General features: G+C 39.0%; 1 protein-coding gene across 17 annotated transcripts in view; it reads right to left on the reverse strand.

Moving 5' to 3' along the window:
* Positions 1-12,949, reverse strand: part of kiaa1109 (KIAA1109 ortholog) — a 106,571-nt gene that overhangs the window by 88,908 nt on the left and 4,714 nt on the right. For all 17 annotated transcript variants that reach the window (XM_077570417.1, XM_077571678.1, XM_077571592.1 and 14 more), the window contains exons 4-15: positions 11,869-11,947; positions 11,721-11,785; positions 11,007-11,181; positions 6,808-6,889; positions 5,496-5,689; positions 5,244-5,323; positions 3,963-4,113; positions 3,679-3,835; positions 3,253-3,331; positions 1,317-1,408; positions 1,040-1,157; positions 737-892 (exon numbers count right to left, since the gene is read on the reverse strand). In XM_077570417.1, the coding sequence (XP_077426543.1) occupies positions 737-892; positions 1,040-1,157; positions 1,317-1,408; positions 3,253-3,331; positions 3,679-3,835; positions 3,963-4,113; positions 5,244-5,323; positions 5,496-5,689; positions 6,808-6,889; positions 11,007-11,181; positions 11,721-11,785; positions 11,869-11,947 (1,428 nt within the window). The remainder of the gene's footprint in view (positions 1-736; positions 893-1,039; positions 1,158-1,316; positions 1,409-3,252; positions 3,332-3,678; positions 3,836-3,962; positions 4,114-5,243; positions 5,324-5,495; positions 5,690-6,807; positions 6,890-11,006; positions 11,182-11,720; positions 11,786-11,868; positions 11,948-12,949) is intronic.

Raw genomic sequence — 12,949 nt, forward strand, 5'->3', positions numbered from 1 at the left:
ACATATCGTATAACCTAATCAGCCACCACATTCTGACCACTTGCACGATACAATTCTATGAATACAGGAGCTGCATTTTACATTCTGCAGTATATATATTTTGTGCTGAACACAACCCACATAAAACGAAATCACAAGCATGCAGGCATGCAAGGGGAGATGTCAAGGTGAAAGGTGTGAGTGTGCGTGCGTGATCATAAGTACATCCCTGAGTGCACTTCGGAAATCATAGTTTGGCAATAGCCAGATTGATCATTGTGATTCACTCAAGGGGAGTTCTTGACATTATCAATCTGGAACTCCTCTCGGCAGATCCATTCAGAAAAGGAGAGACTTGCTGTTGCTTCGGGCAGTAGGTAGGATACAAGGCACACATAAACAAACATTCATACTCACAATCACACCTAGGGACAATTTAGAGTATTCAATTAACCTACCATACATGTTGTTTGGAATGTGGGAGGAAACCGGAGTACCCGGAGAAAACCCACACATGGAAGGGAAGAACATGCCAACGCCACAGGAAAACTGAAGCCAGGAATCGAAACCGTGACCTCTGAATTGTGATGTGGAGGTCGTCCACACACCATAGCAATGTCTTTATTTTGTACTTATTTTTGTTAATAAGGAATAGTTTTTGGAAACCAATATCTCTGTCGTGTATGTCAGAAATCATGAGGTGGTGACAACATTCAGGGCTCATGCATACATTTCTACAAACATAAACCTTCCTCACCATTCTCCTGTTGCTTAGTGGAACAGTCAATCCAGTTTTGCTGGTTTGCCGCCCAGATCATCTCAAACTGGTGAAAAAGTATTTTAAATGTCCACGAATAGGGAACAAATGAATAAATGTCTGGGGCATTGTCACTCGCCCAGTCCTGAATCAAATCTGTTAAATCAACAACAACAAAAATGTTAGGGGAATTATTATTATTTTTTTTTTAATCACTCACCATTTTTCAGAATTTTAAGTATACTCCTATGAGGTTCCAATCATATTCTTATGATACACTGCTGCTTTGTTTTTCTAACTCACCGGTGAAAAAGTTTTTCTGGGCATAGATGAAGTGGTAGGTGGCCTTGTACACCTCAATCTCACACTGCCAAGACTGGGGCATGTTCCATACCCGGGGGTAGCTGGCAATCACATGGAACTGAAATTTCGGGGGCAAAAGACATTTAGGTTATTTTTCAAAGTTTAAACTGCATAAGCTTAAAACTAAATGACATGTTAATATTTTCAAAGTGAATACTTAAAAAAAGTATGTGAAACTCAAGCTGCAGAGGCACTTGTGTAATTAGCTGCTACTTACAGCTAACATCTCAGCCTCAATAAGAGTCCTGTACTGCATGCTGCTGGTGGTGTCGACATGAAGCAACTGACCTTTGATGGTGGGCGAATAGCCTGAGGGAAGAAGCAAAAAGCAGCACAATCAGATCTTCAATTTTTTTTACATGGTCTTATGCAACTAAACATAACTACACTGCATTATACCAGAACATCGAAAGCTGAATGCCCCTGAAGTAAAGTTGTGCGACAAATATTGAAGTTATAAAAGCATCTACTACAGGCATTATTTGTACAAATAGGCGGATATTTAGAGTATTAGGTTAGCTCTGTTTCTAATGTAGCCTCCAAGAGGGTAATGCTACGACAGTCGCCGTTCGTCATTCTTGAGTAGGAGTAAGAGTAACAAATTATTAATTATTTCATAGGGTGTGTGGAAAATGAAATAAGGGGACAAAATTTAACTTGTTCCTTAAACAAATTAAACAAGTGTATGCGTACAAATTTCATTCAAGTTGAACACTAATGATAATTGTTCATAAAGTTTGAATGTTTTTGTACATTTTGTACATTGTTAATAAACAGCAAATTAGGTGCAAAATCTGCTGCATACTTAATATGTACTTCAATGTATTTCAACATTTAAAGACTCTGATTGTAATTAATTCTTTATGAAACAATTTGGCATAATTTTTGAACGCCCTCCCCGCTTGTTCACCAACTTCGGTAGTCTTTCAAGAAAGAAGACTGATTATCTTCTGTGTTTAATCGAAATAGGACGTTTGCAGACATCTGTTTTTACATTGGAAAACAATGACCGAACCAGTAACATAGTACAACGACACCACCCCCACCTTTTTTTTTTAATCACTATATGAATATGAAGTCCAAAATAAACACCAATCACTGGTTAATAAACAGTAATGGGGGAAAAATGCTATTTTAATACACTTTAATGCAAAATTAAAATGAATCAGATTAGCTGATTAATCAATTGATAAATCAATAGATCGATTTTAAAAATAGTTGATAGTGACAGCACTAGATCAAATAGGACCTGCCCAGTGTCATGCATACTTGACATGGACTACGTTTACATGCAGTCAATAAACCTTTTAAAGGCCATGTAAACACGTGCAATAACCCAAATATGCTCTTTTTCGGGGGGTTCTAAAAACCCGAATAAGCCCCTTGGGTCATCACCGGAATACTGGTTCTCAACGGGCCATTGTGTTTCATTGTGCGCATGTTCACAACCTCTTCTTTGTCTCCTTTTCCTCTTCTTCGCTTATGTGCACTCGCAAGCAATCTTGGTCTTTGTAGTAACGACTTGTATGCGCAGCGCCGTCCTACATGGGCCTCGCTTAAATACATTGATTTCTCTGCGGCATTTTCACGTTATTTTGTGCCTCTGTGGCAAAAATGCCACAGTTTGTGACACGTTAAAAATTCATGTGAGACAGACGCGACATCACTCGTAATGCTTAAACAATGTTTATCTCCAGCTTGCAGTGTTCAACAATACACGTCCGTGTAGGAACATTAGATGACACACACATAGTTCGGCTTTTTCCAAACGAAGTAAGTCCGTGCTTCTGACGTGTACCGACAAGAACCGCACTTCTGGAGCGAGTAGGAAACCGACTACTTTATTTAGCGTGGTAAGTGACATGAATATAATGTATTTTATTGACCGTTTAAAGTTAGTAGTGGAAATGATGTATATTTCTGCCATGATGGTGTGCGTCTTTCACCCCCTTACATCGGGTTATTCCAAACGCCATGTGTACGGGGGTAACTCTGTCAACTTGCACATGTAAACTTGTTATTCCGATTGTTCCAGAAACCCGAATTCTGACCATAATCTGAATATTGCCTGCATGTTAACGTAGTCATGGTCTTCTATATAATATATACACAAGTTAAGTCGTGGTTCAGCAACTTTAGCATAAAAGTCTTACCCATCTCTCCTACGGTCATGGGGATGTTGACTTCCAGGTAAGAACCGGCACCTACATTCACGTGGATGGCATTGGTTTCCTAAGTAAGTAAGTAGAATGAAGACAAGAGAAGTCACGTTTCCACCAAGCTTCACACTTCAGGTTGCCAGGTATGTTCAAAACAGTAAATCCTACTCTGAGTATTCCCACAGTGAATGTTTGGTCAAAGGAGGAAGCCATCAGCTACAGAAATACTATGTTACCATAACAATAAGACAGCATGTAAATTGTCAATTCATTCACAAGATAATCACAACTTCCACAAGGGGCACAACACACTGCAATATGCCATGCTCTATTTTTCATATACCAGACAAAAGGGTTAGAATGATGGAGGAAGCAAAAAAAAAAACAAGCACAAAGAAAGAATTCAAGAGTGTAACATACCCTGTTTTTGGTAAAAAGCAGGTCAATGGTAGCATCAGCAATGATGTTCATACGGAGCTCGAAGGCCTGGATCTGCCTAGGTTGTCCTGGCTGGGCCATTTCTGTCACCTTCATGTCCTGATAGTCCGCCGGCAAGAAGAACTTCCACAGGCAATCCCTATACAATAAGTGGAAATGTGTTTTAATACAAACTTGAAGATATCAAGCTTCACTGTCTGAAACCTACATACTAAATAAGACTTCACAACATCATTTTAGACTTTTCTAAACTCATGTTCGGGCACCTCTGGCGATCGGCCCAGGGGCCGTAGTTGAAATCAGTTCCTTTTCCACAGACAATGTCAAGACCCCAGCATGGAGGAAGGTCCTGAAGCTTATCATCCTCAATTGGTGTCTCAGCTTCCTCCCCAATCTCTTGTTCCACTGGTACTACACCTGCAGATGCGCACACAAATAGGGGTTTATTAGCAATTTAGCGCCCTGAAAGGATGCATTTAAACAAGCCATATACTACTTTACATTATTCAATTAACGATGAGGAAAAACATAGCAAACAATGTTAAAAATGAATAGATGCTTTCCCATTGGTTGCTAATGCTTCCTTCCTGCTTTGCTTGCTAGTTACCATCTAATGCTGTCACCATTGAATATTTTTAGAATTGATTAATCTATAGATTTTTCAATCAATTAATCAACTAATTGGATTAATTTGTATTAAAGTGAATTACAAAAGCATTTTCCCCCCGATTACTGTTTATTAACCAGTGATTGCTGTTTATTTTATACTTTGCATAGTGAATAAAAAGAGAGAGGATTGATGTTGTACTATGTTACCGGTTTGGTCATTGTGTTCCAAAGTAAAAACAGATGTTTGCAAATGCCTTATTACGATTAAACACAGAAGATAATCAGTCTTCTTTCATGAAGGACGACAGAAATCAGTGAACAATTTCAGTGGATATGCTGAAATCAGAGGATTTGGACAAATTTAAAAGGGACAGTAACATGAAAAATCTATTTTTTGGAGCTTTTAGCCATGTTAAAAACATGATCAAAGTGGTGTTTTCCTCCATTTGCCCCTCTATGAAAAATTCTAGGTCATTCTGCTCTCCAAGCACCAGCCCCTCCCAACTTGAGAAAACGAGTGGGTGCTCACTGCATGACGTCATTAGGTGCGGATCCACCCCCTGCACCGCCTTTGCGGACTAAACGCACACCCACTTTCTCTGAGAAAACCATGGGAAAGTGACAAAAGTAGCCTTTATCAGTAAACATTCTGTCCAAATGAATTCAAAGGAATCAATTAGCCTTCACATTTGCAATGCCAAAGTGCAATGACAATTGGCTGTCTCAAAAAATCCCAGTTCTGGCTGACACTTGTGTAAAATACAAGTAGTACCTTTGCGCTTTTAAACCTTACTGAACAGGTGGTGTAGTAGTTAGCACGCTCGTCCTGTTTGATAATTGATTACTTGTCGATTGATTAATCTTGACTGCTCTATTACCATCCCTCTCTCAAGTCGATGTTGTCAATATTCAGTTTTGTGTGTAATTTCGTTTCCTACCAGGCTCATCTTGGTAGTAGTAGATGTCTACGTCATTGGACTGCATGACCACAAAGCCTTCGCCCATCAGCCTGGGAGGTCTGCAATGAAATTGCAAACACATTACAAAATTTCGGTATTTTCTGACATTGCTTTCATTTTTGCCCAATAGTTTGAATACGATTACCAAATACAGTGTCAAGAGTAGCTCAATATTGGCATGTTAAAAAAATAATAATCTGCAATTACAAAGTTTGATAATAACTAACTTACTCATCAGTCTGCATGCCAACATAGCGTGGGCTAGGGACCAGCATGACTCGCACGTTCTCCAACGAGCCCTTTACAATATGCATGTACTGGTCCAGGTGACTGGAGGGAGGCTTGGTGGCATAGGTCAGGAAAGCATCCTCAAAGTTCAAGCACAGAGTCTGTGGGAGGTGGTGATTCCCAAATGCCAGCCGACCCTTCAAAAGGAAGAAGCCAACAGAATACATATCATAGGGCTTGAAAACCTCACTTTATAAAGGGATACTTGACTCATTTAGCCATTTTCAGAAGTAATAAGTTCATATTTTGTCTGTTATTCGTTTGATAACTTCATTGTTTTTCATGTGCAATTAATACCTTTAAGAACACATTTTGCCGCTTGCTGTCGACTGAAAATGACATCACAGTTGCTCAGAGCTCAGGTAATGACCATTTATTTATTGTAAATATCAATTAAAAATATTCTACAGTAAGACACACACACACAAAAAAAAAAATCGGCCTTTAAAATATTTTCTTGTTCATTTATGGAAAAAATAGATATTAACTAATTTGGTCCCAAAAACGTATATGAATACATTCTATTTTAAATGGTTTAAGTGTCCCAAGATGTATTTATGCATTTAATTTTTTTTTTTTTTTTAATTATGCTAGAGCATACACAAGGCTTTGATGGAGCCTCTCAACTGCAAAGAACGGTTGAAGAAATGGTAGTTATTAAACAAACGGCCAGCAGGTGGCAGCAGAGCATAGGAAATGAACCAATCAACCAATGGACAATGTTGAAAAAAACCTCAATTACTCAGAATTCTAAATAGATTTGTGAATAATGATGAAACTTAACTATATTCTAATGCTAATTGCTGCAAAACAGAAACTGACAGAAATATAGTTTTTTTCCTGATGAAATAAGAGACTTTAATCTCTCTTTTGGTAGGTTTCATGTTTTTATAGCAATAGAACACAATATTCTGTGGGCCTTGCAAAATCAGTCAAAATCCACTAAAACAGCCGGGAGTGAAGGCGATTGTTTTAGTGAAGATGGCTGGAAATGAATGAGTTAAAATAATCGATTCATGGTTTCATGAATCGATATCATGTTCGAAAAGGAAAATCAATTCAATAGATTATTAAAAAAAATTAAACCCAGTCCTAATGAAAATAATGAAATAATCGAATACATTCTTGACAAAATGTTAAATTCTTATTTCTGAAAATGGCTAAACGAGTATCCCTTTAAGCGCACAAAAGAGACTTCCTAATACAATATCAGTCCATTACTGAACCAAATGATGGTAATTTGCAAATAACTCACCGTACTGATGTTTACTTTGATAACAGGAACGAGGGAGCGCCAAGACGACGTGGGGTCTAGATTCTCTGCTTGAATGTTTACACTGCCAAAGAACCAAAACAACATTTATTCCTGTCTTCCCAGTGCCTATATTTGTTGCTTTTAATGATAACCATTACTGCTGTCAGACCGTTGTGTTTTGATTAGTTATAGGCCGATATGTTTTTTTCAGGGCCGAGACTACCGATTATTAGTAGTCAAGGAGGCCAATAAACAATATTTCAAGCCAATATTAATTTACAGTAAAAGAGAAAATATTACTGTCAAAATAATTTGTCTTTTAATTAAAAGGTCAGCAGCAGCTGCCTTTTGTCAGCTGTTTTTTTACGCCACCCGTTGCATCCCTTTGCCAATAATAAACATATAAAGAATAGACAGCTTTGTTTTAAAATTATAACAAAAATTGCAGGGAGCTTCCAGGATCATCAGCATGTTTTAAGCTAAATCAAAAACTAAGCAAGTAAATAGCTATCTAAAGTTTTCTACTGTAAAATAAGTTTTCTAAAATTTCAAAATAATTTCTTAATTTATTATTGTTGTTGTATCAATCTAAAATAAATTCTAGGGAGTTCCCAGTGTCCGCATCATCTTTTATAAAGTGGTAATTTAAATAAATACATACTGTAAATGAAATCGCTGTATCTCACTGAGCGACAAATGCATGCAAATTTAGCTAATTTTGGGTTTACATCAGGGTTCATAAAAGTTTCAAAAGATCTTCGCAGACAGTGAAAATTTGTCTGAACATGTTAAAAAGCTCTTTGTAAAAACTGTCTGTGAACATCTTACAAATCCTGATGAAAATCAAAAATTTGCTACATTCGCAAGCATTCACCGCTCAGATACCAGCTTATCGGCCTTCAGTTTCGTAAAAAGGCAGATGCCGAGATTTGTCAAATGCCAAATATTGGCACTGATAATCGGCCCGGACGATAATCTGTCTATCTCTAGTTTCGATATATAATCAAGTAATTCGCACGGTCAGGCGCCAGGCGGTGCGGATGAAGTGATTGAAGCGAAAAATTTGCTTGTTCGCCCATGTTACTGGCTTTTGAAAACATGAATTCCAAGTCGCATTGCGTCGCCGACAGCCAATCACCATCGAGAATGTATTTCACGCAACAGCACAAGCACAAACTGGTGAAACACACACTGGTGAAATAAAAACAACACTGAAGGACAAATTAATTGCCGTCTGTGAGCACCAAGTGGTACACAACAGAGCCATCTTGGAGAATGGGTAGCGAGGAAGTGGATATAACTGACATGTGGACTGATTGTTTACAGTGGGTGAACTGTCAACCAAGGGGGCATATAAACCAAAATTACACAACCACCAGTCAACAGATTAACAAATCAATCAATCACTTTAAATTAACTGCCCCTTTTCTTCTCCACTGGTGCAACAGCTGTGTAGTTCCCCCATGAGCAAACGCATGCGAGACACGTATTTTGTGTTCAGTTTGAATCCAGCATAAGAAAAAAATAATCTGGGATGCCTGCAATTTTCCTAAAACAAGTGAAACTTATGCTAATATGTTAGTTTGATTGACATTCCTAAAGCCAACCAATTCTTCAATAGATCCTTTTCATTAAATCAATTAAAGCAGGTATAATTTTGGATGTGATTTACTTCTTGGCGCTTTCACAAAAAACAAAACAATAAAATGGTATTGAATTTTGCGCCAAACACCATACCCCTTTTAGGAATACTATACTGCAATGGAATCCAACTTACTCCTTCTCCTCTGATCCCACATCCTACCTTTGTGTCATAAACATGGACAAAATTCATCAGCACATTTTCAATTTGTGGCTTCACAATTATCACCATTTCTGATGCTAACTTTTTTTTTGAATACTCCTACTTCCTTCAGAATCACCCCTACATCTTTCCTCTTCCTCCAGGGCTGTGTAAAACAATTTCAGGCCGATCCAGTATGGATGTTAAGGTTGTAATTCGCATGTTTGATTTGAACAATAATTTTATGCTGGACAGACACCATTTACCGGGCTTAGGTCCGGCACAAGCAAAACGCTGGCTTGGTCTGGGTCGAGTGGTTGGTTCACTCATTAAGGCCGGGAGTGCATTACCGCGTTTCTACCATTAGAGCCAGGAGGACTCTAGCACAGTGATTCTTAACCTTTGGGCCTCAAGCTCCATCTAGTAGGCCGCAAAATAATTTCAGTTTTGTAACTGTGGGCCGCAACGGCAGCTCTGTACACATATGGCAGTGTTTTTAAAACCGAATATTTCCCTCCCTCCCCATGTAGAAAAAAAAATCTGTCCACACTGCCTCTATAGAGCCTTGCCAGCAAGCTGAATTTTCACGGTATTTGTTCACAATTTTTTAGTATATGCTTTTATTCTATTTTATCATTTTAATGTTGTTTTTATACGTGTTTCCTCACTGGGAGAACAGCCCTCCGTGATGGTGTTTCTTACAGTTTGCTCTGTGCTCATCCTTGCCTCTGCAGCCATGCGTTATTCATTAATGATTTTTGAACTGCACCTACTTTGTGTAGGGTATTTCAGGGATCCACATATTACAGGCGGTGGGAGGGAATCTGTTTGTGTTTATGATGTTTGTTGTGTTTGTTCTCTTTCTCTCTCTTCTTTTTCATTTTTTTTATGTGAAGCACCGTGTGTTGCTTTCAAAGTATGAAAGGTGCTATAGAAATAAAGATTTGATTGATTTTGATTGATTGACAAATACTACGAGAATCCATCTTGTGCTGCTCCCGCTGATACGTTCACAACAGACCTTTTTCAGGTCGGGATATGCGTATATATATATATATATATATATATATATATATATATATAGATATAGATATACGTAACCAAGAAGCTTTGACGCCGGGGGAAACAAACAAAAAATTATAATTATGAATGGGTCCTGGGCCACTTTTTACAGGAAATGTTGGGCCCCAATGTAAAAAAGGTTAAGAACCCCTGCTCTAGCGCACTCTTCTACCTAAGCAAGTAGAGCTGTTTTGACCAACTATTGGTTTCTTAGTCGATGAAATGCATCAGAATATAAATGAGAGGGTGACGTGAGCCTCGTAGCATGTCTTGGAATTTTATTCGAGCAATCATGGCTGACGCAGATTCACGGGAGTTATGAAATAAATGACGGCGATTGATGACGGCGCGGGAGGACTTCGAACCAGTATAACTAGTCGACAGTGACATATTGAAGAAATATGTAGGCAATGAGGGTGTTGAAATTTTTGACAGCTTTGTAACGGAATGGACGACAAATAATTACCACTTGATCCCTTGAGGTTATTACAACTGCGCTCCAGTGTTGAAGGTAAATATACCCGCAGATGCGACACAGGTTTTTTTGGGGGTGACTCTAAAGTCACCCATAGGTTTTAGAGGCATGTTTTGGGAGGTGCTTTAGGCCTTAATGGGTTAAGAAATGTTTTGTTACCAATCTAAAAAGGCACTGGGCCTGATAAGCATCAGACCTCTTAAAAACAGAATCTAGAGTTGCTATAGTCCTAGTGGGGAAGTTGTCGCCAAGTGGTTAAGAACGTAAGATCAATGCCTGCTACTGTGGGGACCCCAGTTCAAGTCACTGACCAGCAGAAAGAATTTGGAATGCGACAACAGACCACCTAAGCCCAACATTGCTACACTGCAGGATGGGCTAGCAAACGCAGATCTGAGCTTGTGCCTGAGTGAGGTACATTAGTGCCAAGTACAGTATTCCACCCGGTTTGCAAGCAGCAGCTCTGAGCAAGCTGAATGGTTTGCATGGGTTGCCACAAGTAGAATGCCGTTTCGGATTGGTAAGATTTGCGGAAGAGGAGGGAAATAGCGTTTGTGTGAGAAATACTTGATACAACGGATTATGGGTCAGTCAGGCTCACTGCAAAAAAATTATAAAAAAATGAGGCGATCATTATGATGTTGTTGGGAATCGCAATTTCAATCAAAAATTATTATAACTGGTGCAGCCCTAAAATGACATATTGTAATTTTTAATGAAAACTGAGAAGGGTGAGAAAAAATGTCATCATTTCATCGTAATGGAAGAAAGAGATAGGAAATAAAATGTTCCCAAAAGTGAAAGTAGTTACAGACAACAAAGAATCCAACACAAACATGTGCCAAACAATACACGCAAGGCTATAAAAGCAGGGCTTACTGTTCCAGGGTCTTATTTTTCCCCTCCCCATCATGGTCATCCTCTTTCTTGAGCCTGCTCAGTGTCGGCTCCAGGCCGAAAGTCTCTTGTAGGTGGGCATAGAGGTCAGTCCGATTGTAGACATGAAACTCGAAACCGTTAACTGTCACGTAAAGCCTGGTCTCCGCCTTGGGGTCTGATGACACAACGTCAATACATTAAATCAGAAATGGCTTTGAATCTAAAGTTTGCATCTAAATCATTCCCAGCTGGGGTCTTTTCTTGTGGAGTTTGCATGTTCTCTCTGTGGTTTCAAGCAGTCTTCCGTCCACAGTCCAAAACGCGTATTGTATGTTGGAAGTTTGCTGAATAATTTTGTTGATGATTGTCCATTTCAATGTGCAAGCCCTTTGATTGACCGGTGAGCTGTTCACGGCGTAGCCCACATATCTTACTAGGTAAGCTTCCCGATGACCCTGAACAGAATAAGTGCTATACAAATAGATGCATTGTTTCAGTTTAAGACCCCTTAAGGCAACAGAAGTAACAACAACATTTTTGACGACAAGCTCCCCCAATGGAATCAACTGAGGAAGCCTTTTCTTAACTTATAAGTGAAGAAAATAAATAAGGAAAGACAGACAAGAAAGTAATGAGCAAAGTGTCAACTTATTTCAAATGCTAAATTGCAACTAAATCTATCTGAATCGTAGGAAGATCCTACACTTTGCTCACCATGCTGTTTTTGCTTGGGGTTATACATTTTCCACCAGCGGAATATGAGAAAGCCATCCTGTATCCTATGAAAACACAAAAAATACATAAAAAGATGGTTTACACACAAGTACATAGAAGAGGGCACTGCAGCAAGAGGCCAGATTACCTGATAGACATGTCTTGGTTGATGTAGTAAACATCTCTGAACATGACCTTTCCTGACAGCACAGAGAAAGAGAAGGAGCCTATGGAGCAAAACAAGGTCAGGTTTGTGTTAGACAAAGTGTATAGTCATACATTTGTACTTACTTACATGCAGTGCATCCGTGAAACATTCATAGCGCTTCACTTTTTCCGCATTTTGTTATGTTACAGCTTAATTCCAAAATGGAATACATTTTTCTCTATTTATCTTTTATCTCAAAATTCTACACACCACACCACATTATGACAATGTCAATTACTGTTTTATTATCTTTTTACATTTAACCAAATGTATTAAAAACAGAAAAACGCCACCAATATGGCCTGTATGTTGGAGTGTCCAGATGGAAGCCAGTCTTCCATCCTGACAGTGAAGCAACATGCTGTGAGGGTGTTTTTCAGCAGTAGGAATTGTGAAATTAGTCAGGATAGAGGGAAAGATGAATACAGCAATGTACAGACTAATCCTGGATGTAAACCTGCCCCAGAGTGAAACTTTGCGGTCCAACAAGACAACTACCCCAAAGCACACAACAACAAAGGCCTTATGAGTCCTCATGAAGCATGAGAGGTACAGCAAAGAGGAATGGGTGACACTGTCCAAAACACGTGTGCCAAGCTTGTGGCAGTCAGTAATTATTGCCAGAGGTGCATCAACAAAGTATATACTAGAGCAGGGGTGCTCAAGTTCGGTCCTCAAGAGCCCCTATCTAGCCTGTTTTCCATGTTTCCTTCCTGCAGCACAGCTGAATCTAATGGTCAGCTAATGAGCAAGCTTTGCAGAAGCCTGATAACGATCTTGATCAGGAATCAGGTGTGTTAGTGGAGAGAAACATGGAAAACAGGCTGGATAGGGGCTCTCGAGGACCGAACTTGAGCACCCCTGGACTAGAGCAAAGGTTGTTAATACTTATAAAGATGTGCTGTCTTCTTATTGACAATAAATTTGCACAAATGTAAAGATTTTTTAAATGTCATTATGGGGTGTTGTGTGTAGAATGTTGAGGGGAAAAGAAGAATTTATTCCATTTTGGTATAACGAC

Source organism: Vanacampus margaritifer, chromosome 1, assembly GCF_051991255.1.
Source record: "Vanacampus margaritifer isolate UIUO_Vmar chromosome 1, RoL_Vmar_1.0, whole genome shotgun sequence".
In the NCBI taxonomy this organism is placed as follows: domain Eukaryota; kingdom Metazoa; phylum Chordata; class Actinopteri; order Syngnathiformes; family Syngnathidae; genus Vanacampus; species Vanacampus margaritifer.